Source organism: Hemitrygon akajei, chromosome 11 (genome assembly GCF_048418815.1).
Source record: "Hemitrygon akajei chromosome 11, sHemAka1.3, whole genome shotgun sequence".
Taxonomy (NCBI): domain Eukaryota; kingdom Metazoa; phylum Chordata; class Chondrichthyes; order Myliobatiformes; family Dasyatidae; genus Hemitrygon; species Hemitrygon akajei.
In genome coordinates, this window is record NC_133134.1 from 48,640,426 (window position 1) to 48,666,769 (window position 26,344).

The 26,344-nt window shown below is 42.1% G+C and overlaps 1 protein-coding gene across 8 annotated transcripts in view; it reads right to left on the reverse strand.

The window, feature by feature from the left end:
• rhbdf1a (rhomboid 5 homolog 1a (Drosophila)) overlaps positions 1-26,344 on the reverse strand; it is a 363,587-nt gene that overhangs the window by 23,675 nt on the left and 313,568 nt on the right. For all 8 annotated transcript variants that reach the window (XM_073060796.1, XM_073060797.1, XM_073060801.1 and 5 more), the window contains 8 exons: positions 19,892-20,014; positions 14,679-14,839; positions 12,239-12,490; positions 10,960-11,071; positions 9,980-10,054; positions 8,452-8,613; positions 5,755-5,858; positions 2,147-2,210 (listed from right to left, as the gene is read on the reverse strand). In XM_073060796.1, the coding sequence (XP_072916897.1) occupies positions 2,147-2,210; positions 5,755-5,858; positions 8,452-8,613; positions 9,980-10,054; positions 10,960-11,071; positions 12,239-12,490; positions 14,679-14,839; positions 19,892-20,014 (1,053 nt within the window). The remainder of the gene's footprint in view (positions 1-2,146; positions 2,211-5,754; positions 5,859-8,451; positions 8,614-9,979; positions 10,055-10,959; positions 11,072-12,238; positions 12,491-14,678; positions 14,840-19,891; positions 20,015-26,344) is intronic.

Genomic DNA, 26,344 nt, shown 5'->3' on the forward strand with positions numbered 1-26,344 from the left:
CCTCCCTTTTGCACATCAGTTTGACCCACTTCTAATCTGTTTCCTGCCAATACCGCAGACAAGAGCCCAAAGACAACACACCACACAGCTCTTGCATGCTCATTTAGTCTGCCCTTAGACAGGAACAGGAATAAAGAGTTGACCTTTCAGGCTGAGACCTTTATCAGGATCTTCCATTCATGAGTACTTGGCCTGAAATGTTGACTGTTTATTCCTTTCCCTAAATGGTGCCAGACCTTCTGAGGTCCTGCAGCATTTTGGGTATGTTACTGTAGATTTTCAGCATCTGCAGTATCTCATGTTTAGATTAGAGGAGCTGGTTTGATCACTTTTGGCATTGACCACTACAAGAACACTGCTGGAACCAATGAGAAATCTTTGAGCTAAAATCCTTGTATAGTCTCTCCCCCCCCCACACACACTGGGGCAAAACAACATGCCAATGAGCACGTGTATCCAGGCTCTCAGACCCAACTCCAATTTTGACTGATCTTTGATATCATGGTTCAAGTCCGATCTAGGTTTGCAGTGATGCATCATAGCTAGCCTTCGTACCAAATAAGGGTCTAAACTCGGCAACATCTTACTACCATTAACTTAATCGCAAGTGGAATTGAGTGCAAGAGAAAACCATCTTGTTCCACTTTTGTATCCCTGGTGAGACCATAGTTTTCAAATTTGATCTCCCAACTAAAAGTTGCACATACTTGTATAAAGAGATTACAGCAAAGAAACATTGAAAACTACAGCACATTACAGGCCCGTCGGTCCACAATGTTGTGCTGACCACGTAACCTATTCTAGAAACTGCCTAGAATTACCCTACCACACAACCCTCTGTTTTTCTAAGCTCCATGTACTTATCTAAGAGTCTCTTAAAAGACCCTATTGTATCCACCTCTACTACCTTCACTGGCGTTCCACGCACCTACCACTCTCTGTGTGAAAAACTCACCTCTGACATTCCCATTCTATCTACTTCAAAGCACCTTAACATTAAGCGTTCTCATGTTATCCATTTCAGCCCTGGGGAAAAGCCTTTGGCTATCCACACGATCTATGCCTCCCATCATCTTATACATCTTTATCAGGTCACCTCTCATCCTCCCTCCATCACTCCAAGGAGAAAAGGCCAAGCTCACGCAACCTTTTCTCATAAGACATGCTCTCCAATCCAGGCAACATCCTTGTAAATCTCCTCTGCACTCTCTCTATAGCATCCACATCTTTTCTATAATGAGGTGATAAGAATTGAGCACAGTACTCCAAGTGGGGTCTATAACAGATTAATTCTTGTGGACAGTAGGTTTGCTGTACAAGATTAAACCCGAGTTTAGACAAATATAGTGAACTAATTTTAAACAAAAAATTCTTAAATAGTTTTAAGGATTACACGTGGAGTTACACACACAAAATGATGGAGGAACTCAGCAGGCCAAGCAGCATTTATGGAAAAAAAATGAATAAACAGTCCACATTTCAGGCCAAGATCCTTCTTCATGACTAAATTAAAAGATGAGAGGAAAGGATGGAGGCTAGCTAAAAGTTGATAGGTATAGCCAAGTGGTTGGAAAAGGTAAAGAGCTGGAGAAGAACAGATTTGATAGGAGAAAGGGAAGGAGGAGGGGACACAGGAGGAAGTGATAGGCAGGTGAGAAGAGGTAAAAGTCCAGAGTGGGGAATAGAAGAGGGCAAGGGGAGGGATAAGATGTTCCCTCCCCCTCCCGTGGAGTTGTTGTTGAGACTAAATAATTGAATTATTTAGTCACAAAATAAGGGGCTGGCCAATCAAAATGGAGCTGCGGATAAACTTCTTCCCCCACAGGCTGGTAAATATTTGGAGGAGGGCTGTGACAGTTCAGCTGCTAAGTATATTCAAGACATCAATAGATATTAAGTGCATGAAAGTATATGTGGATAGTGCAGTGAAATGACGTGAAGGAAGAAGATCAGTCACAGTTGTACTGACTGACAGAACAAGCATGAAGGGCTGAATGGCCCACTCCTGTTGCCATTCTTTATCTTAACATTTGACAAGCAAATCCCATGCATCCCAGTAATAACAAGAATCACAATGAAGAGGAAAGGGAGCACATTGAGAAAATAACCTTCACAATTATGGGAAAATAGTGATCCAAAGCCTTACCGGCCATTTGGTGATGTCATCAGGCCATACATGAGGAGCAACAGAGCCAGGTTCATCACAAAACCTGAAGAAAGAATAGAGGAGGGAAGCAAGAGTGTTAAAGCCCATAGTAACACGACTATGCTACACTTGGGAGTAGCGTGCATAAGGGATATGGTCATTTCATCAGATATGGCATCAAGAACTAACATGTCAAAAATGCTTCAATCCCATCTCAGAGAAAAGAAGGGTCCTTACTACAACTAAATACGTTTGGAACTACAGTATATGCAGTTTTTTTTTCGAATACTGGTGTGCCCCAGCACCTGAGGACAATTTAAACAGGAATTTATTCTTGGGCACCCTGAATTAAAGGGAAGTTCTCAGATCCCTTGTTGCCATTAATCTGATAAGAGCTGCAGAGTTGGTGCAGTCGGTTTAGAAAAATATTTGGAACAAATTATTTTCAAAGAATGTGATAAAGATCACAGAACCTGGCATTTTTAATACAAATTGCAATTCAGTCCAAAGAAATTAGCATAGTTTTTGAAAGGCAGACCACAACTGTACAACTTTGACCACTATACTGCTCAGTGTAGGTTTGGATTGAAATCCCCAAAGGGTTCTGCTGTTCCCTAGGGTAGAAGCCTAGTGAGTGCCAGTGGAAACATTGGGACACAGCTATACTGGGTGTCTCCTGAACGTTAGGCTTGTCTTGAGCAGAGGAGCAGGTCAGGGCCAGTGATTCAGAGAACCAGGAGGTTATATCTCCCTACGTAGGGATTCAGTACATCTGTTAAGGAGCGTACTTGGAGATGTTTTGTGCAAATCAGGCTTTAGTTAGGTCATAGTGTGGTGTGCTGGAAACTGGGGAAAACAACAACACCCTCAAAGACATTCAGCGTCTTTCAATACAGACAGAGGAATTTACAGCCTTGGGTAAATACCATTGTTATAAGACTTTTAAATGGACTTCTTGCACATTAAATATGAACTCTTGAACTATCTACCTTGTCATGACCCTCACACTTTACTGCCTACCTGTGCATTCTCTGTAACACTGTATTCTGCTCTCTGTTATTGCTTTTCCAATACATTACCTCAAAGCACTTAAACTTAGTGGCCAACTTATTAGGCACACTTGCTCACTAATATAAATACCTGATCAGCCAATCATGCGGCAGCAATTCAATGCATAAAAGCATGCCGACATGGTCAAGAGGTTCAGGTATTGTTCAAACCAAGCATCAGAATGGGGAAGAAATGTTATCAGTGACTTTGACCGTGGAATGATTGTTGGTTCATTTGGGGTGGATTGAACAACTAAGAAACTGCTGATCTTCTGGGATTTTTGCGCACAACAGTCTCTGGAGTTTAAAGAGAATGATTGAAAAAAAAAACCCAAAGAAACATCCAGTGAGTGGCACTTCTGTGGGTGAAAATGCACTGTTAATGAGAGCAGTCAAAGGAGAATGGGCAGACGGGTACAAGCTGACAGGAGGCGATAATAACTCAAATAACCACATGTTACAACAGTGGTGTGCAGAAAAGCTTCTCTGAATGCACAACATGTTGAACCTTGAAGTGGATGGGCTACAAAAGCAGAAGACCCCTGTCAGCTAATAACAGGAAACTGAGACTACAGTGGGCATAGGCTTAACAAACCTGAACCGCAGAAGACTGGAGAAAACATCTCCTGGTTGGCCAAATCTCGATTTCTGCTGTAACTTGCAGGGTCAGACAACATGGATCCATCTGTCAATGGTTCAGGCTGGTAGTGTAATGATGTGGGCAATGTTTTCTTGGCACACATTAGGTCCCTTAATACCAACTGACCAATATTTAAGAGCCTCAGCACACCATGCTGTAAAGAATTCAGATGTTCTGGGAGCAAAGGAGAGTCCTACCCAGTAGTAGAAAGGTGTACCTAATGGCCACTGAATACATGTCTTGAATTAATCTGTGTGGATGTATTGCATGGGATCTCAGAACATGCCACAAGAATACTAATATAAATCAGCTAACCATTACATTTGCTTTTGTGGTAGGTGGATGCTGGGGTGCTTACTCTTTGGTTATTCAAAAGGGAGTGTGTGTTACTGACAGGAACATCCCTCTGGGGGTTTCAACTGATGGCATACTATCAATTTCAAATGGCAGCTCAGAATCAACACAGTACTGTGGGTCTGGAATCACATACTGGGCCAGACTGGGTAGGGGCATTATATTTAACTTTGGAAATGTACAATGGTGAACCAGATAAGTTTTCAAACAGGAACAGCAGAGTGCTGGAGGTACTCAGCAGGTCAGGCAGCGTCTGTGCACAGAGGGAAACTGGGTGAGAGTTTGGGTTTAATGACCTTTCATTAGAACATGTTGAGTATTTCAAATTTCTTCAGTCTTCGTTTCAGATTTTCAACACCTCCAATTTTATTTTTGTACTTTTACAATAATCAGCAGTTTCATAGCCATGATTAAATGCATCTTTTTTATTCCTGACATATTAAACTAATGGAATTTATGTTCATATCCTGCTGTGGTGTGATTTCATCTGGAGGCATTTGCCCAGTACTTATTAATTATTAGCCCAATAATAAACATAATGCTACTGCTCCTTCTGCCATTTCTTGTGCATTGCTCAGGTGGAAAATAGACATGCACTTACAGTATAGTTACACAAGTACACACTAAAGCTTCACAGGAAGGTCTCTCCCTTTCAACTCAGTGTTGGTATGCATCAGCATATATAATCAGAAAATAACTTAAAATTCAGAGCCACCAGTGAATAAAAACCTCTAAAACTGCAAATTCCCAGCACTACATTCTACATTCATTCTTTCTGGACTGACACCCTCTTTTGATGATATTCTATCCAACTGACAGCCTGGAACATAAATGTTGGTGGGTTAGGGCACCAGGAGAATTGGATCACAACCCCACTCAAGGTTTACAGTTCAATAAGGTCTAGAGGTTGAACCTAGATAGTGAACTGGAACATTACCACTATATACCTTTATCTTCCTGACCAGATATAATGAGAACAAATTGCATTGTCTTGACTTAACCGGACAGAATTGATTCAGTTTTCTCCCAGTGGCCACCCATTTTAATTCCACTTCCTATTATGACATGACCATCACTGGTCTCCTCTACTGTTGTGATGAGGCCACACCTTATACTCCATCTGGGTAGCCTCCAACCTGATGGCATGAACCCCAATTGCTTGAACTTCCAGGAATGCTCCCCCTTTCTCTATTCCCCACCCCCTTGCCTCCCTCTGATGCATTCATCCATGGCTTTCTGTCCTCCATTAGGCCCTTCTCAAGCCCTGTATCTTTCACCAACTTCTCAGCTCTTTATGTCACCTCTCCTCCCTCCCAGTTTCACCGATCACCTTGTGTTTATTCCTCCTCTCCCCCCACCTTCTAGCTCTGACTCAGATTTTTTCCAGTCCAGCCCAAAACGTCAACTGTACTCTTTTCCATAGATGCTGCCAGGATCAATTCAGTGACCCTCTGTACTGTAAAACCTTGTTCCACATTCCTTTATTTTTCAGAACGCCTTTAACCTCTGCACTGATGCTATGTCTACATCAATATTTTCTCAGCAGTTAGCAAAACAACAGTCACCTTGGATCCTGATGGCACACTGAACCTTGATGGCGGAGAGTTCCATCGCCCAGTGGTGGAGCGCTACTGTGAAGTGGCCACTTCACCCATACAGCAAGCGTAGACTGGAAGAAACAATATCATCCATGAGATAGATCCAGTGAGCTGCAGAGAGTTGTAACATCAGCCAGCTCCATCATACGTACTAGGCACCATAGTATCCAAGGCATCTTCGAGCAGTGGTGCCTCAACAAGGCGGCATCCATCATTAAGGACCCCCACCGCCAAGGGCACGCCCTCATCTCACCATCACCGTCAGGTAGGACGTACAGAAGCCCACAAACACATGACCCAGGGACAGTTTCTTCCCGTCTGCCATCCGATTTCTGAATGGACATTGAAACCATGAACACTACCTTGCTACTTTTTATTTCTGCCTTTGCACCATTTATTTAACTACATGATATACTGTATATATATACTTACTGCAATTCAGTTTTTCCCTATATTACCATGCATTGTATTGTACTGCTGCCGCAAAGTTAATGAATTTCATGACATATGCCGGTGATATTAAATCTGATTCTGACTCAGAAGATTTAATGGATGGGCAGAAAATTCACCATTAATAATGGCTTGATCTCACTGACTTCAGCTCCATACCATATTTAAACAACACTGACATCAATGTCACTGGCGGAATCAAAACAGTTAAAAGTTCAAAGTAAAGTTATTGTCAAACCACTTATGTCACCATATACAACCCCAAGATTCAAAGTTGGTGATGAATCAGCATTTAGGAGGAAGAGTGGAAATCTGGCTGAGTGGTGCCACAACAACAAACTCTCACTCAATGTCAGCAAGACCAAGGAGATGATCGCTGACTTCAGGAGGAAACCAGAGGTCCATGAGCCAGTCCTCTTTGAGGGATCAGAGGTGGAGAGGGTCAGTAACTTTAAATTCCTTGGTGTTAACATTGCAGAGGATCTATCCTGAGTCCAGCATGTAAGCGCCATTATGAAGAAAGCATGGCAGCACCTCTACTTCCTTTTAAGTTTGCAAAGATTTGGCATGACATCTAAAACTTTGACAAACTTCTGTAGATGTGTGGTGGAGAGTAATACCCTTGAATGGAAAATCCTACTGAAAGTAATGGGTATTGCCCAGTCCATCATGGGTAAGCCCACTACATCATTGAGCACATCTACACAGAGTGTTGCAGGAAAGCAGCATCCATCATTGGGGACCCCGGCACCTAGTTCTCTTCTCACTGCTGCCATGAGGTAAAAGGTACAGGAGCCTTAATACCCACACAACCTGGTTCAGGAACAGTTATTACCCCTCAACCATCAGATTCTTAAACCAGAGATGATAACTTCCTTCACCTTATCACTGAACTGTTCCCACAACATATGAACTGACTTTCAAGGACTCTTCATCTCACGTTCTCGATATTTATTTATTTATTACTTTTTTTCTTCTTCTCTCTTTTTGTATTTGAAGTTTTTTTTTTGCACATTGGTTGCCCATCCTACTAGGTATGGTCTTTCAATGATTCTATTGTGTTTCTTCTTTTTACTGTGATTGCCCACAAGAAAATAAATCTCAGGGTTGTATATGGTGACATGTACATAATTCGATAATAAGTTTACTTTGTACTTTGAAACCTCCTTAAAACGAATATGTGATGCTATCTAGGGCTGGAAGCTGTGAGTTTTTGTGAAGCACCAGCTTATCTCTGATGTAAAATCGGTTTCTACTGACCAAGTCTCAATGGTGGAACAGGAGCTTTCTTCTTTTTTTTTGGGGGGGGGGGGGGAGAAGCTTTTGCTTTCTTTCACTTTCTCTTCAATTCCATGTGCCCTTCGACCCAGTGTGTAACCCAATGGTATGAGGCAAGAGAGTGCAGAGCAACTCAAACCAGAGGTCTAATAGGTTGCAAATGAGTGTTCAAGCAAACAATTAGTAGACATCAACTTTAAAAATCACACACATTCATTTAAGATGGGCAATTTCTCGCTCTATTGTTCATGAGATCCATTACACTAGATACATAACCTCAACAAGCTTTAATATGCAGAACAATAATGGAAACTTTCACGTATACAGCTTGTGTTACACAACCCACCTGCGCCAGACACAACAACAACCATGGATACATCCTCTATGAATCGGGGAAAGTGATTGTACACTCGCTTCTGTCCTTATTAAGGAAATTGCATTGCCACACCAACACTGTCCACTATTCATTAACAAATATGAAATGAAGATTATTATATTCACACATTTAACACCTTCCCTAAAAATACTCTCCTGGAACTTTAACAGTGAGCCATTCTTAATATCATGATGAATTAACTTGAATGAGTTGAAAGAAAGATGACAATTTTAAATTATTGCACATGTACAAATTGTGATGGCAAATTCACATCATCATCTCAGCCTTCCCACCTGTCTCAGCTTCAGAACTTTTAACACTGCACACACCAGTGGACTTTTGACATTTTAAGACTGTGTCGATCACTAGTTGCTCAGAATCCTGTTTGGGTTGGGGCTGCCAGAGTAGATTTTCACAAATCTCACTACCATGTTGCAGAATATATGCTGCCTTTTCCAGAAGGAATGCAAATACCATATTAAGTAGTCAAGCAGCAGCAATAATCACTCCTTACCCTTGTACTTTTGAACAATTTTTTCCCCTGGAAAACATTCACCTACCGAGCAATCTTTCTCTGAGGTTTGAACGCACCCTGACTTGTCGTTCCGCACACAGCAAGCAGATTTGTTTTCCTCTTGTTTCTGCTGGGTGATTAACTCGTGCACTTGTGAATCTTGCCTCATGCAAGGAGAGAACTTTGCTCCAAGGTGGATTAAAGCCTCCTGCAACAGGGAATAACATGACACAAACTTAGAAGTTGTATTCAGAGAATATCAACAGAGGGGTCAAGAGTGTAGAAATCTAGACCATCAATTTAAAGCAGCCCCCCACCACTCCTTGGGAAGAAAATCTGCAAGTTATGTAGGAACCTGCTTCATGGTCACAAGGGTTCAACTGTTAACATTTATGTACTAAGGGATTTACTTTACAAACTCAAGGTTTGTTAAGAGCATCTGTTAGAACACGGGTGAACAGAGCAATAAACACTGTGGATAAATTACTAGGGTGTATGGGGGGGGCGGAGTTAGGCCCTTAATTCCCATGATTGATTAGATTTATCAGTGGTACTGATCTTACACCAGTTGAGTCCACAGTTATTTTTGAGGGTTGCACTCAATTTCAGTGCATGATTCAATGGTCAGAGATTATGAGATCGAAAAGCAAGGTATCACCATTGCTTAAAATGGGAGCAATGCTCACAAAAGGAGAAATATGTGATTTCTCCTTCTGGTAAAACAAAATTCCCCCCCCCCCCCCATTCCTCACACACTGAACTTTTACCTCTTCTCACCTGTCTATTACCTCCCCTGGGTCCCCACATCCTTTCTTTTCTCCTACGGTGCACTCTCCTCTCCTATCAGATTCCTTCTTCTCCAACCCTTGACCTTTCCCAACCACCCGGCTTCACCTATCACCACCTTCCTCTTCCCCTACACCCCCCCACTTTTTTTTTAAGCCTGGCATCTTCCCCTTTTCTTCTCAGTCCTGAAGCAGGGTCTTGGCCTGAAACGTCGACTGTTTATTTATTTCCATAGCTGCTGCCTGCCCTACTGAGTTCCTCCAGCAGTCAGTGTGTGTTGCTGTGAGCGACGCTGTTTGAATTAGGGCTCAAGGTGGTAACTGTCCATCTGCATTCCAAGATGAAGGAATGCAAAATGATTCTTTCTGGATTATGCTGCCTGAATTACAGCTATAGGGAAGTGTGACAATTTGAGGTTTCTCTAGATCTTTGAAGGTTTAGAGGAGAAACGTCAAATATTGGAGGTCATGCATTTAAAATGAGAGGGAGTAAAGTTTAAAGTAGATGTAGCAGGCACTTCTTCCCCTTCTTTAAAGAAACAGAGCAGTAGGTGCTTGGTATGGAGTCCAAGGGTAGTGGTAGAAACAGGGATGGAAGTAGATAGTGGCATTTCAGAGGCTTTCATACAAACACATGAATATCTGTGGAATGGAGGGTTATGGATCATGTATAGGCAGAAAACATTTAATTTTACTTGGCATTATGATCAGCAGAGACATTATTCTACACTGTTCTATATTCTATGCAAGTTAAATAAAAAGCTTTGAGCAGAATTCAAACTCACTTACAGAGTTTGGTCCAATCCAGAAATTTTCTTGCTGTACAAATTTAACATTTTCATAGACACCTTTATTTCTTAAAATCTGGAGAAAGGAAAAGAAACATAAATTCCACAAGTAAAACAAACTTGAAGCAAATCCTTATTTAATACAGAATAAAAATAGAATCAAGAGTTACAGACAACATGGATTCAAACTCATCAGAGGCAGCTCTGCCCCAGGGAGGGTTGGGGCCAGCACAGGGTCACCACTGAGGAGGATCCACAAGAAAATAAAAGAGGAAGATGTGTGGATGCCACAGTACCAGAAGATATCAAACAAAAATGAAGAAAACATCCAAAATACTTTCCTTTAGAGCATATATGTCAAACTCAAGGCCCGCGGTGGAATTATCTTTGGCCCGTGAGCCCCAGTAATCGAAGCGCCTATGGCGTATGATATGGCTAATGCTGAGTTTATTCAGGTACCAGGTTTTCAGGGTTTTTAGTGTTTATTCGGCAGTCTTCTTCATAAGAAACAGAATTTGTAAAGTGAAACACTTTGTAGTTATAACAGAGACTGAGACACATGAGAGCAGGCTGAAAAAACGGAGGCAACGAAAGCTGCGTTCACACGCGTCCGACTGATCCGGCCCGCATGAAGCTGCATTTTGCTCAATCCGGCCTGTGACCTAAAATGAGTTTGACACCCCTGCTTTAGAGCCTTGGATTGAACACAAGTCCAGGGTGAAGGCTGCAACAGGAAGTGGGCTGTTATCACAACTTACGCCATCCATTTTGGATTATGGAGGCAAATGGAATCGGGTGCCTTTCTAGATTTCCACACCATGCCTACATTATACCGGATAGGCCAGTGTTAGACCAGGAAGGAAGGGAAGTTACTGGGGTGGGGGATGGAGTTGGGGGCTCGCTCTCATTTAGTTCTGTTGTATTATGTATCTGAATAAGAGAGAGAATTGGAAAGGGTTTTGTTGTTGAGCAGCTACTTACTGAATCTACAGTTTCATGTTGAGAAAATCCTATTGGAGCAATTCCATAGATACATACAGCTAAGATTGTGATCAGTATATGCACAAACGTAATCCAGTACGTGAAAAATGGCCTAAAAGACAAAGGAAGCAAATGTTAATGGATAAACACATTTGCTTGAAGCAGCCATCTAAACATTTAACACTATTTAAAGTGTAGTTTAGCTTCTCATCAAATTAAGACAAGGATTCATGCAAACATGGGAAGAATTTGAGAATGTGAGCTTAATGGCAGGAGTTCATTACAATTGTTTGTTTGTGCTTCCCATGTGACAAACAAAATGGAAATGCCGACTGGAAGGGATCAAGTGATTGAAACCTGGGAAGGCTGCGCTAAGGGAGGGAAGGAAGAGGGTTAGGTATTGCGCCTGGAGACTTCAAACTCTTCTGTACTGCTCTGAGCTATTCTGACACACTTTTGCCCAACAACAAAGTACAACTGAGTGGAAGCTACTGAAAATTCTAAAACAGTTGGTTTAGGCATTATGTAACTGAGCAAAACAATTTTCCAGTCTTGATCAGATAAATTGTTTGGGTGAAGTCAGTAGCTGGAACTGGTCTCAGCACTCTGAGTTTAGAGAAGGAATTTTTGTTGGGCTCCTGGTCTGACTTAACAGCCACGAAAGAATGCCATATGGCTCAACAGATAAGGATGATAGCACGGGCTGGAATGTTAGATTAACCTGCTAGCAGTCACTGCCCGGATTCTCACGTCTTGGAGTAACGGGCTGGGGGAGCGCCAGTGCTCAGCCATTCTGAAGCAGTTACTGTTTTCAGGGGCAGAAATATGAAATAAGGAGATCGCTGCCTGACAAAGGAAGTGGGGGGGATGAGTAGAAAAATACCTGTCTCCAACACACCCTTGTTGATTGTTAACGCAAACTATGCATTTCACTGTAAAATTCGATGTATATGTGATAAACAAATCAGAATCAGTATTTTGCCAAATCCATTCGTTTATATACAATGTTATCAGAAAGACAGCAAGCAATGAAGATGGGAGAATAGGAAATCCAGAAAATGGTGGCAAAAAATTCAAATACTAATATTTGTGGAAACTTGTGCACTAGAGAAATAACAAGCATTCAAGACTTCTCCCTTCATAAATATATAGACAAAAACGGTTCTCCAATGAGGTGACATGCCACCATTTATAAACTCATAGAATAAGGAAGACCTATCACAAAAGCCACTATAAACATATGAAAATTACTCTTTAGTAATTTACGAACTGTCCTTACCGGTGATCGTCCATATTATCTATTTGTTTCTTCACATGGCTGTCTATTCGCTTGCGATACGTTCGATTTGTTAGCTTTCCCACCATTCCTAGTCCATAGGGTCTCTTCTCCTTGGCAAGCAGTTTTTTGACTGGTATTGCAATGCGTTGACCTCTCCTCTGGCCGCTCACACTGACCACCTCCTGCCTTAAGCGTACCTTGGGGTGAGGAGGTGCGCCTTCTTTTTGCTTCCGCCAGCCTCGCTCCAATGGGCTGAAGGGAACACAAAATCAATGACTACTTTGCCCCGGTTATTAGAAACACCTTTACCAAGTGAATATAAAATCCTATTGGGTTTTGAGAGCATGGCCATTGAGAGAGTGTTTCCTCTGTTGGGAAAAGTTAGAATTAATTTTGGATTGGACCAAAACTTCGGGTCAGAACGAGGAGCTTAGGAGAATCAACGGCACCTAACAGCGACTCCTTTGCATGCATCTTCAGAAACAGCTCTATTTTCATCTTTAATATCTCTATTTTTCCCTTTCAGGGTTCTTTAGAGGACAGAAGAGCTTCGCTCACCTTTGGAGGTCCGAGATTTGGTGGCTCTAGAGACGGGGGAATCGGAGGTCAGTGTCTGGGCAGGAGATTGGTGTGTCGTGGAAATTGGAAGGTCTAAGGCTGTGTGCCCAGAGATCAGAGATTTTTGGGCACAGAGCTCAGAAAAAGCGGCGTGACAGACTTTTAACATCGTAAACCAGTGAGTTGTTTGTTATGCCTCCCCTCTCGCAGTGAAACGAAAATACCTCTTTCACCCTTATTAGGGAGAGAGAGAGAGAGAGCCTGGAGTATGTCCAATACTGGGTGAACGAGTAGTCTTTGGAGTTCTGCAAGTCTGTGTCTTTGCTGTTGCTTGACTGTTCTGTGGTGGATGCCAATGCTTTTTTTTGCTGGTAAGGGACATCTGACTGATGTCTTCACCATGTGGAAAACTGAGTATGGAACTTTGGTGAATAGCATTGATTATGGTGTTGGAAAGTTAACAGGTTGAGATTTAAGTTGGCTACTTATGCAGGAACTGTCACCCGGATAGGCTGACTCATTGCTTTCACCTTGTCATTACAGACTCGTGCTTAGAGGAGAATGTCTGTCATCAACAGCTCTTTTATGACATAATGATTAGTGTTCAACAAAAACAAACAGTCAAATGCTGTCTGTGAGGAGTTTGTACATCCTCCCTGTGACCGCATGAGTTTCCTCCAGGTGCTCCGGTTTCCTCCCACAGTCTAAAGACGTGCCAGTTGGTAGATTAATTGGTCATTGTAAATTGTCCCGTGATTAGTTAGCATTAAGTTGGTGGGTTGCTAGGTGGCACGGCTCAAAGGGCCAGGAGTGCCTATTCCATGCTGTATCTCAATAAATAAGAGTTAGGGATGGCTATAGCTTGTTTTCAGCAATCGCAGACCCAATTGCACAAATTATAGATATATTTATCTCTGGTGAATCTTGGTCAGTCAAGGAATGTTGAGTGGCATGGCTTGCTGATTTGGGTGGAAGGAAAGTTGAGTGGGTCCAAGACAAGTGGTGCTTCAAATGATTCACACTTATTGGAGTACCTTGGCCCAAACGTTGAGGAAACATGGGAGATATTATCTGAGGAACTAACAAACCATCAAATTACATGAACATAAGAAAATAAGAGCGTTTCAGTCACTGGACCCACACAAGCCTGGCCCAGTGCTCCCTGATCTTTCTAAAAGTCTTCTTCCTCTTAAGTATTCCAATGAGCTAACCTCTGTGGGGAGAATTCCAGAGATTCATTTCTATTTGTGAAAAACAGTTCCTTTACAATTCATTTTAAATGATCACCACTACTCACCACACCCACCAATACTGCAAGCACATTTCCCTTGACAAGAGATTCTCCCACTGGTGGAATGTACCAACATCTGTCCTGTCACACCCTACTAAGATGTTGCGTGTTTTAATAACATTTCCTCTCACTTGTCTAAATTTCAAATATGGGTCAAAGCCCTTTTTCAAAGCTACTTTTGATCGATATGATTTTATTTAAATAGGATGGGGAGTAGGAGAAGAATGGAGTTCAATCCAATTAACTTTGTCTTCACACAAGTTTCTTTTCATAGAATGGAAGGAGTAGCCCTTCTGCCAATATAAAAGCTATAGAGGTAATTCTACAAAATATGAAAATGTGCACTCAGACTATACACTTCTGTTAGCAATTAGAACTTCCCCACTCAAATTAGATTTTTATACTAACATAATGTTTTAATAAAACTATTTAAAGTCATGATGGAACAAAAGAAAAATGGAATAAAATGCCATTTGAGAGTTGGTATTTTATCAATTTCACTCTATGCTAATCTCACCAGTGACTCACTAGCTGGGATTATTCCTTTCTCCCACTGCCACGAAGCAGGCAGAAAGAAAACCAGCAACTCACAGCATGAGGTGACTCTTCTCAAGTTCGCTTTTGTCCAGGGCGCTGCCGGTTAAATCCGTCTGATCCAGAGAGTTACCCTCGGTCTCCTTTGCAGTGACAGCTTCCGCAGGCTCAAATACCTCATCAGGGTAAGTGGACAGCTCTTCATGTAGGACTCCTTCCTGGCCAAAAGGAAATAACAAATTTAACGAAAAATACCTCAACGACTGCAAGGTGATGATATTCTGTCAATTACTCCATCAAAGCAGTCACATTAATGCCTTTAAACCACTTATTTTGATCAAGCGGTTCAACGTCAAATCCCACGTAGTAGAACATTAATAATGTTAAAGCCATCATACAAAGATACTCCCTATATGACTTGTAATACTATATGATATTGATAGCTCTCTAACATGACTCCCTTGTCCACCTGTCCCTCCTTCAAGGCACTTAATTCTACAAACAGGACAAATGTTACACCTGTCCCTACAACGCCTTCCACTGCCCCAAACTGTCCTTTTAGTATTGTCTACAGTAATCCAGTACTCCTGGTGCGGCTTCCTCCACATCAGCGAGACCTGACATAGGTAGGCGGAACCTTTCGTCCACTACAAAAGGCAGGTTTTCCCATTAATTTTACTTCCCAATCCCATTCCAGTACATTAGTCCATCACCTCCTCTAATGCCATGACACTACTCTCAGATTGCAGGAGCAACACCTCCTATTCTGACTGGTAGCTTCCAAACTGATGGTCTGAACATTGATTTCTCTAACTTCTGGTATTTTCTCCCCCTTCTCTTTTCCATTCTGATTCCCCTCTTACCCCTTCTCTTCTCCTAACTTGTCCTTCACCTTCTAGTGTCTCTCCTCTTTCCCTTTCAGCCATGGTCCACTCCCCTCTCCTATTAGATTTCTTCTTCAGTACTTCCTCTCTTCTACCCATCATCTCCCAGCTTCTCACTTTATCTCCCCCTCCTCCAGCTAGCCACCTTCTCCCTCATCTGGTTTCACCTATCAGAAGCTTGTACTCCATCCCTACCCCTTCCTTACTCTGGTTTCTTCTGCCTCCCTTTACAGTCCTGATGAAGGGTCAAAAGTCTGATAAGTTGACTGCTTATTTCCCTTCATTTGTGTGTGGGTTGCTTTGGAATTCCAGCATCTGCACAATCTCTTGTGTATATGAATATGTTTTCTAATACCAGTATTATATGAATAATATACATCCACTTAATTCCAGCATGTTTTTGTCACTAACATGGCATTCCTTATTCTGCACAACGCCCACCAGATGGAGACATTTCAATGGAAATCTGGGACAAGCAGAGTGGCCTCTCTCCCCTGCACTAACCAGCTCTCGTCTGGATAAACAGCCCATCTAAGGCTTAAGTTTTCTGAGAAACTGAAAGGGTTTGTTCACGCCATTCTTGTCAATGTCAAGATGTCTTGAACTGGAGTAATCTGTACCTAAACAAAACTTCTATTGATGTAGACTTTGGGCCAATTTTCTGTAACTGCTATTAATAACTTCTAAGGAATGCAGAAAATTCAGCATAGTTTTGGGAGTATCCACAGGTTAAAACACAATTCCATTTGTTGCTTTTCTTTTTACTGTTTAGCACCTCCCCTGACCATACATCAAATAGTAACACCATCACATTCATGCAGTGGAATTCACCTTAAATCACACTATCAAACAAAATCAATCAGTTCTTAAAGAACACCCATTTTGCTCTGAGAAAACTAACAGTCTAACAACTGATTCTATGGAGACTTCCTTGGGGCACAACACTGGAAAAATCCTGGATATGTTGATATTGAGCATTTCTATGGCAACACACGAACACAACACATCTTTTTACAGGTTGGATAAGCTGCAAAAAGCCAATGACTATCACTTTAGTTACAGTCCCGAGAATCGACCTTGCTGTAAAAGAACTGCATCATTTCAAATTGAGATCCTACGACGAGGACTGCGAGTGCAGAGGGAAGATTGCAAGTATACAGAAGTGAGGGGGAAGGGATTAGGCAAGAGGCCGGTGAGTGACTGGGGAATCAGATAAGAGGATGATGAGAAGATGGAGCAAGGTGGGGTGGATAAAGAAAGGCATTGATTGAACTACTGGGAATGGGAAAGGAACACAGAGGAAGTGGGTTAAGTGAAATAGGAAACTTTAATGTTCACACCCTTGGGCAGAATATAAAGTGTTGCTCTTCTAGCCTGTATTTGGCCTCACAAGGCATTATAACTGGAATGAGATAAAGAAGGCCAAAAGCAAACCAGAAGAGCACCCCATATTCTGTGTGGCTAGCTTTCAGCTCAGGATATCTAATGTTGGGATATTGTTCATTCGCATCAACTAGGGGCTGCTAAAGGAGATACCTGACAGAGTCTTTCTACATCAACCCCCGATGACCTTTTCAACAGTGGACTAAAGGATTCCTGCATCAATCAGCTCCAAGGGCAATGATTCAAAGGTGACAGTGGGCCATACATCATTGCTTGATGAAGGCATGCAGCAAAGCTGATAGCTTCTGAAGCACTTCAGATATGTGATAAGCAATAGAGCATACGGTATAAAGTGGAAGTATCCTAAAATTACTGTGCAACAGTCATACATCAACAAGTGGCAGCACCTAAGGTAGTTTCTATTTTTTTTTAAATTTATTTTTGGGATGTGAACAATGCAGACACAAATTTATTCATTTTTATTGAGATACAGCGCGTAATAGGCCCTTTGCACCCTTCAAATTGCACGCCCAGCAATCCCCTGATCTAATCCTAGCCTAACCATGGGACAACTTACAATGACCAATTTACCTATCAACAGGTATGTCTTTGGAGTGCGGGAAGAAATAGGAACACCTGGAGGAAAGCCCAGTGGCTACGGGGGAATGTACAAACTCCTTACAGGCAGTGACGGAGCCCAGGGCGCTGGTCCTGTAAAGCATTGTGATAATCACTATGCTGCTCCAAACAAGATACTCTGAAGAAGATGGTGATGAGTCACAGACCTTTGGAGAAGATACTCTCATAGTGATGTTGGACAGGAAGTTCCAGGATTAAGGCCCAGTAATGAAGAACCAGTTGTGTGTTCATTAATCAGAATAATTAATTCTCAACAACGGGAATATGCAGGTGGTGTTCCCGTATGCCCAAAACTTTGCCCTTCTTAATGGCAGAGCATGTCTGCAGTGCATTTTTTAAAAGATGATATATATCTACTGTGTACTGCTTTTTTTTTATTTATAAAGGGATAATGGATGGGCTACCACTCAAGAGGGCAACTTTGCTCTTGGTGGTAATGAGTGCCCTGAAGACTCTTGACGTGCTTTGTTGATGGTGCAACGGCATTGGGATGCGAGGATACGAGTCACTTGCTGCAGGTTACCCAGCTTCTTACTGCCACGATATTCAGGTGGCTAGTCCAGAAGCTTCTGGTCTACAGCAACCGCCAGGGTATTCACAGTGGGGAACACAGTAATGGTAGTGCCATTGAAACTCTCGTTAGGCCCCATTTGGAATATTGGGTGCATCCTGGTTGCCACGTTACAGGAGAGGTGTGGAAGCTTTGGGGAGTGCAAAACAAGTTGCTGGCTGGATTAGAGAGAATTAACTTTAAGAAGTTGGACAAACTTGGACTGCATTCAATGGAGCATCAAAGACTGGAGGAGCATCAGATAGAAGTTGTAAAAATGAGAAGCTTAGACAGAGTAGGCAGATTTTCTTCCCCCCAAGGCTGAAAATGTCAAATACAAGAGCTTCAAGTGATTTTTTAAAAAATGTCTTGCACTGCACTGCTGCTACAATATTTCATGACATGTGTCAATGATACTAAACCTAATCTTGACTTTGAAAGAAGAAAAGCTTGAAAAAGATTTATGAGGCAAGTTTCTTTTTTAAAAAATCACGCACACACACACACACACACACACACACACACACAGTGGTAGGTGTCTGGAATGTGCTGCTGGGAAAGTGATGGAAACATATAATTGCAATATTTAACACCATTTGGTCAGGGATATAGATCAGGTACAGAAAGATGAGCAAACACGAGGAAATCTGCAGATGCTGGAAATTCAAGCAACACACACAAAATGCTGGTGGAACGCAGCAGGCCAGGCAGCATCTATAAGGAGAAACACTGTCAACGTTTCGGGCTGAGGCCCTTCATCAGAAAGATGAGATTAGCTTAGATTGGCATAATCGCCAACACATGCTACATAGGCATAAGGGCCTGCTTCTGTGCTCTACTGTCCTATGAACATCAAGCTTCTGTGGTTAGAGTTTCCTTGTTGCCGACAGTCATGATCTGGCACATCTGAGGGATGAATGTTACTCTTTACTTATCAGTTCATACATGAATGTGGTCTGGATTATATTATCACCTCAATGATTTTGTAACCCACAAATCTGAAAATCCAAAACCCTATTAAATAGACAAAGGTTGATGCATTCCATTCTAAAAGATGATTAAATAATTGCCTGAAGAAGGGACTTGACCTGAAAGTTTGACTGGTTATTCATCTCCACAGATGCTTCCTGGCCTGCTGAGTTCCTCCAGCATTTTGTGTGGGTTGCTCTGGATTTCCAGTATCTGCAGAATCTCTTGTGTTAAAGAACTGCCTTCAACTTTTTTAAAAAAATATTTCAAACAAATTAGGAAGAAACTTTTTGAGTAGATGGAAAAACTATAGAATAACAGAGCCAGAAGGGTAATTTGAGGCAGAGAATCTGGACATAGTTGTTAGTAAACAAGAGTTAATGCCATTCACTCCCTCCCTCTTTCCCTGAAAACACGCTTATTTCAAATGCAAGGCTAGATCTGTATCATCCACCATTTTTAATCAGGCAATTCATTCTTAGTAATAGGCAGAAGGAAAAACACCTCCTGAAAATCTTTCAACATTAAAAGAGGTAATTACCCACCAGTATTTTTTTTTGTTTAGAGTGACGTAACATAATTTCACAAAATTCAGAAGTGGGATATTTGCTCAATGGGCCTGATTCCAATTCCACGCGCACTTAATTTCCACCAGTCAGTACTGGTTTGCAATTGCTGTTTAATTTCCATGCCTAATTTACACTGGATATTCTTCAACCTTGTTAAACAGCTGCATGCAGGAAACATGGCCTCAAGCAACAGAGAACTGATATCAGCATCAAATAATGATGCAAAGCACAGTATGCGCATCATTACATACAATCATCTCTCTAAAGGAACCTCACCCTTGCAAAAAATGAGGTATCCAACTCATCCGGGAAATCCACAGTCTCTTCTTCCGCAAAACTGGCAGGGGTGAAGCTGCGTCGCTGAGCCCGCCGTGTTGTACTTTCCCTGAGAGATCGCCCCTGTAAGAGAGGTTGGAAATTCAATTAATTTAAAATTCTTTGCAGTTGAAGTTGTGAAACAAAGACTTCCCCTGTGCGTATAGGAATGTCAAAGTCAAAGCAAATTTATTTTCAAAATCCATTTATGTCACCGTAAAGAACCCCAAGATTAATTTTCCTGTGGGCATACTCAATAATCCATCATTGAAGCCTGCTTGAAGGAAGCGAGAGGTTAAAGATCTCAGTGAACACTCCAGCCAGTTGATCAGCACAGGTTTTAATATCTGGCCAGATTGTGTTCAAATTGGCAGTAATAAGTCTGACCCTCAGTAGCTAGGATAAGAAATCAATCAATCCTTTCTAAAGATAACCACCAAGAAACTGAATAGCACTGGAAAGAGATTAGTGTTTCAAAAGAACATTAGCCTATGGGTCAATATCCATTGCTTTATTTGACTGGAGTTCAGATTTCACATTATAAACTCTTCATTGTTACTGAGCATTTCCAACGTTTTCAGCTCTTGAAGATCTTTGACCTGAAATTGTTTCTCTTTCCACAGATGCCCAATCGATCCAACATGTTCTATATCTACTTTGTTCTGTGATATTCAGGAGGCCATACATCCTGTTATGTGCCGAAAACCTTTTCTTAATGTGCAGCCAGATATGGGAGGCCATTGTTCAATGTGCTAGGACAGGGGTCACCAACCTTTTTTGCACCGCGGAGCGGTTTAATATTGACAATATTCTTGCGGACCGGCCGACGGGTGGGGGGGGGGATGTTAATCACGACCGGAATACAGCGATACTCGAAGGGGGTTCCTTATGTCCAGTTTATTTTGCAATTTAGTTTACGTGGCTATCAGCACTTGCTTCTGTCCCACTTGCTCACGTTTTTTTCTGCTCAGAAAAATCAACGGGTTTGTCTTTAAGTGCAGGGTGCTTGGACTCAAGGTGCTGAAGCAGCTTTGAGGGCTTCATTGCCTCATTAGACAGCCTCCGGGCCCGAACTCCAGCTTCCTGCCCGCCCACCGCCAGATGCCTTGGCCAGGTGCGGCTGGTTGTGGGTGGGATGAGAGGACAAGGTCAGGGCCGGAGGTCCCTGTGCCGGGGCCAAGGCAGTCGCAGTCCGGAGAGAGTGACCGAGTGAGGAGTGCGACAGGACGCGCGCCCGCACTCCCCCCCTTGTAGGATCTATCAGCCGACAAAAGTTTGGCTCGAGGGATGAATTTCAGTAGATCACAGCGAGGTAGCTGCTCTAATACTTACGAAACCCTGAGCCCAAATTAGGTCGTTTGCGAATATTTTAGCACCGGGTTCCCCACGAACATTGGGTGTGCTAAACAGGTTTAGAGGCGGCACCCATCTGTCCGCGCTCCAGGCCAATAGCGACGGCACTTCTCACCGGTTACCCGAGGCCAACCATTGATCCCTGGCGCGAGGGTATCACTGCGTTTAGGCAACTAATGACCTCACGTGTGTTCAAGTTCAACAGCGGGCGTGACAGGGAATCGGGAAAGGTGCAGCTGACTCATATAATTTCAAATCACCAAATCACATTGTTTCCTCGCAGCCCAGTAGCATGTGCTTTGCGGCCCAGTGGTTGGGGACCACTGTGCCAGGACTTGGGTTAGAGTTGGGGGATGTGGGGAAGAAAAGAAAGAGGAGAAATGTAACTCAGGTGAATGGATCACTGGGGTTTTGGAATGATAATGGTTGGTAGGCTTTGTAGGAAGTGTTGGGTGATATGGGATGCACATGCTGTAATGACGGTCAATGGTTGCAGATGGGGTTTTGACAGGGGCGCAGGGTTATGAGGATGATTTGAAGGACAACGAGGTTAACACTTACTGTACCAGCCCCAAGATGTGCTACTAGTGCCAGCCTGGGTCCTGTTCAGGCAGACCCCCCTTAGCAAGAAGAGGCATGTCCTGTAAGTGTCAGCGGAGGAGCCCCTGAGCAGTGCGGATCAAGAAGTGTGCAAGCATGCATTTACATATTGTTCACACGGGGACCAGGAGCAGAGTCAGAGAGTTTGCCCAACCCACAGAATTCCCACATTTTCCATTATCCTTCGTCCTTTTAAAATTCTATATGGATCACGCAACATGCAACATATAGAGACCACATGATCCAGTTTCTAAGCATTCGTGTATAGTGAGTTTGTTTTTAATTGACTTGCATATATTAGAAACTAACATGCAATTCACCAGGAATCTATAATGTTTGAATCCATTATACCAAGCATAGACTTGTCTGGATATCACACTGCGACACTGGTGTTCTTTGATCTCAATCCTGTTCAAATTTCAGGTAAATTTGAGTCACAGGATATTATATAAAGACAACTCTGTGCAGCAGTTTTTTGGTGTGAACTGGGTTTGGTTACAGGGCAGGAATAACAAGGTACAGTGGCATGCAAACGTTTTAGCAACCCTGGTCAAAATTTCTGTTACTGTGAATAGCTAAGCGATTAAAAGATGACCTGATTTCCAAAAGGCATGAAGTTAAAGATGACACATTTCTTTAATATTTTAAGCAAGATTACTTTTTTATTTCCATCTTTTACAGTTTCAAAATAACAAAAAAAGGAAAAGGGCCCAAAGCAAAAGTTTGGGCACCCTGCATGGTCAGTACTTAGTAACACCCCCTTTGGCAAGTATCACAGCTTGTAAACGCTTTCTGTGGCCAGCTAAGAGACTTTCAATTCTTGTCTGGGGGATTTTCACCCATTCTTCCTTGCAAAAGGCTTCTAGTTCTGAGAGATTCTTGGGCCATATTCCATGCACTGCTCTTTTGAGGTCTGTCCACAGATTTTCGATAATGTTTAGGTCGGGGGACTGTGAAGGCCATGGCAAAACCTTCAGCTTGTGCCTCTTGAGGTAGTCCATTGTGGATTTTGAGGTGTGTTTAGGATCATTACCCTGTTGTAGAAGCCATCCTCTTTTCATCTTCAGCTTTTTTTTTTTTACAGACTGTGTGATGTTTGTTTCCAGAATTTGCTGGTATTTAATGGAATTCATTCTTCCCTCTACCAGTGAAATGTTCCCCATGCCACTGGCTGCAACACAAGCCCAAAGCATGATCAATCCACCCCCATGCTTAACAGTTGGAGAGGTGTTCTTTTCATGAAATTCTGCACCCTTTTTTCTCCAAACATACCTTTGCTCATTGCGACCAAGAAGTTCTATATTAACTTCATCAGTCCACAGGACTTGTTTCCAAAATGCATCAGGCTTGTTTAGATGTTCCTTTGCAAACTTCTGACGCTGAATTTTGTGGTGAGGACGCAGGAAAGGTTTTCTTCTGATGACTCTTCCATGAAGGTCATATTTGTGCAGGTGTCGCTGCACAGTAGAACAGTGCACCACCACTCCAGAGTCTGCTAAATCTTCCTGAAGGTCTTTTGCAGTCAAACAAGGGTTTTGATTTGCCTTTCTAGCAATCCTACCAGCAGTTCTGTCGGAAAGTTTTCTTGGTCTTCCCGACCTCAGCTAGACCTCCACAGATCCTGTTAACTGCCATTTCTTAATGCATTACGAACTGAGGAAATAGCTACCTGAAAACGCTTTGCTATCTTCTTATAGCCTTCTCCTGCTTTGTGGGCATCAGTTATTTTAATTTTCAGAGTGCTAGGCAGCTGCTCAGAGGAGCCCATGGCTGCTGATTATTGGGGCAAGGTTTGAGGAGTCAGGGTATTTATAAAACTTTGAAATTTGCATCACCTGGCCTTTCCTAACGATGACTGTGAACAAGCCATAGTCCTAACAAGCTAATTAAGGTCTGAAACTCAAATCTCTTGGAGTGCCCAAACTTTTGCATAGTGCTCCTTTCCTTTCTTTTCCCACTCTAAAATTGTACAAAACAAAAATAATACACTAATCATGCTTAATATGTTGAAGGATGTGTCATATTTAACTTTATGACTTTTGGAGAGCAGTTCACCTTCTACTCACTTAACTATTCACAGTAACAGAAATTTTGACCAGTGGTGCCCAAACTTTTCCATGCCACCAAATGTCATACATCTTAATCTGTGCACAAGAAGTGAGTATACCTGGCTCTGGTACTGATGCATGATAAAAATAACAGGAAAGAAAGAATAGAAACACAACATAAAATGGCAAAATAACAAAGGAAAATGCATAATGCGTCCATGCACATATTTCTCTTTTCAGCAGAGACAGAAGAGAATGCCTTATATTCCATCTGGGTTACCTCCAACCCAACGCAATGAACATTGATTTCTCTAACTTATGGTAATTTCTCTCCTCCCCCCCCCCCCCCCCCCGGATCTTCTTTCTTTTTCCATTCCTCATTCTGGCTCCCTTCTTGCCCCTTCTCTACTCCTCACCAGCCTATCATCTCTGGTGCCCCTCCTCTTTCCTTTCTCCCATGATCCACTCTCCATGATCAAATTCCTCCTCTTTCAGCACTTTACCTTTTTCACCTATACCCTCCCAGGCTCTTGCTTCAACCCCACCTACCCAGCTCCCTTTCCCCTCACATCTGGTTTCACCTATCACCTTCCAGTTGTACTCCTTTCCCTCCCCATACTACCTTGTTCTGGTTTACTCCCCCTTCCTTTCCAGTTTCGATGGAGGGTCTCGGCCTGAAATGTCAACTCTTTATTCCTGTTCATAGATGTTGCCTGACTTGCTGTGTTTCTCCAGCATTTTGTGCGTGTTGCTCTGGATTTCCAGCATCTGCAGAAGCATTAGAAGTTATAGAATACAGATACGGTAGTTCTGTGGGAAATACGTCCTGCTGGAGAAATTTAGCAAGCAGGGCAGCATTAGTGAAGGTGAACAACTGCTGAGTTCCTCCATTCGTTTGTTATCTGCTTCTCTTTTTTAATGTTATTATCCAAGATCAAAGGAAAAGATTGGTTACTTCAGTATTCACAATTTATTTGATAATGAATTGAATTTAAAATGCACTCTGCACATCAAAAACATTCTCCACCACACTTAAATTGTGGAACTAAATGGACACCAAATTAAAAAGGTAAAGAAAATGCTCTAGAGCTTTTAAAAAAAAAGACAGAGTTGAAAAAGCTGTTGAAGTGTCTGCTGTACGATAACCTAACAGCTGAACAGATAAGTGACATCCCTTCTGTCTGTCTGAACCTGTGGTATTTGATAACACACACCAGTGTGGTGGCCACGTATCTGGTACAAGAGTGAGTAAGATCTCTGTAAACAAATCCATTTGTAGATCTTTTATGTCACTGGGAGTGCAGCGTTTATTGTTCATCTTTAAATAATTTGAGGTTTTGATGAAAAGGTTCCCCTTCTTGAAGCATTGCAGTATTTCTGACGCATACAGGAATATTCCCAGTACTCCAGTCATGGCCAACTCAGGCTATGTACATCTACTGACCTCATGTATCTCACCTAATAAAATTCAAATGTGCCAGTAGACATGTTTTTTATAGTTTATATTGGTCTCAAGACTCCTTAAACCACCAGTGCTACTTTGCGCTATCCCTTTTCAATCTGTATTTGTACGATATTCATTTCAGAATCAGGTTTATTATCACTGGCATGTGTCATGAAATTTGTTAACTTAGCAGCTGTACAATACATGATAACGTAGTGAAGAAAATAAGTAAATCAATTAAAGTATATACATTGAATTGATTAAAAATAATGCAAAAACAGAAGTAATACATATATTTTTTTTAAAAATAGGTGGTGCTCATGGGTTCAATGTCCATTTAGGAATTGTATGGCAGAGGGGAAGAAGCTGTTCCTGAATTGCGAGTGTGTGTGCCTTCAGGCTCCTGTATCTCCTTCCTGACAGTAACAATGAGAAGAGGGCATGTCCTGGGTGATGGGAGTCCTTAATGATGCATGCCACCTTTCCGAGGCACCACTCCTTGTAGCTACTATGGAGGCAAGTACCTAAGATAGAGCTTACTAATCTTATAACTTTTTGCAGTTTCTTTTGGTGCTGTGCAATAGCACCACTCCCCCAACACAAAACAGTGAAGCAGCCTGTTTGAATGCTCTCCATGATATATCGATCAAAGTTTTTGAGTGTTTAAGTGACAAACCAAATCTCTTCAAACTTCAAATGAAATATAGATGCTGTCTTGCCTTCTTTATAGCTACACTGATACGATAGGACCAGGTTAGATCCTCAAAGATCCTGACACACAGGAATTGATGCTATTCAATCTTGCCACTTCTGATCCCTCTATGAGGATTGGTTCATGTTCCCTCATCATACCTTCCTGAAGTCCACAATCATCCCTTTTGCCTTACTGATGTTGAGTGCAAGGTTGTTGCTGTGACATCACTCAACCAACTGGTATCTCACTCCTGTACCATTCTCATCTCAGCAAAT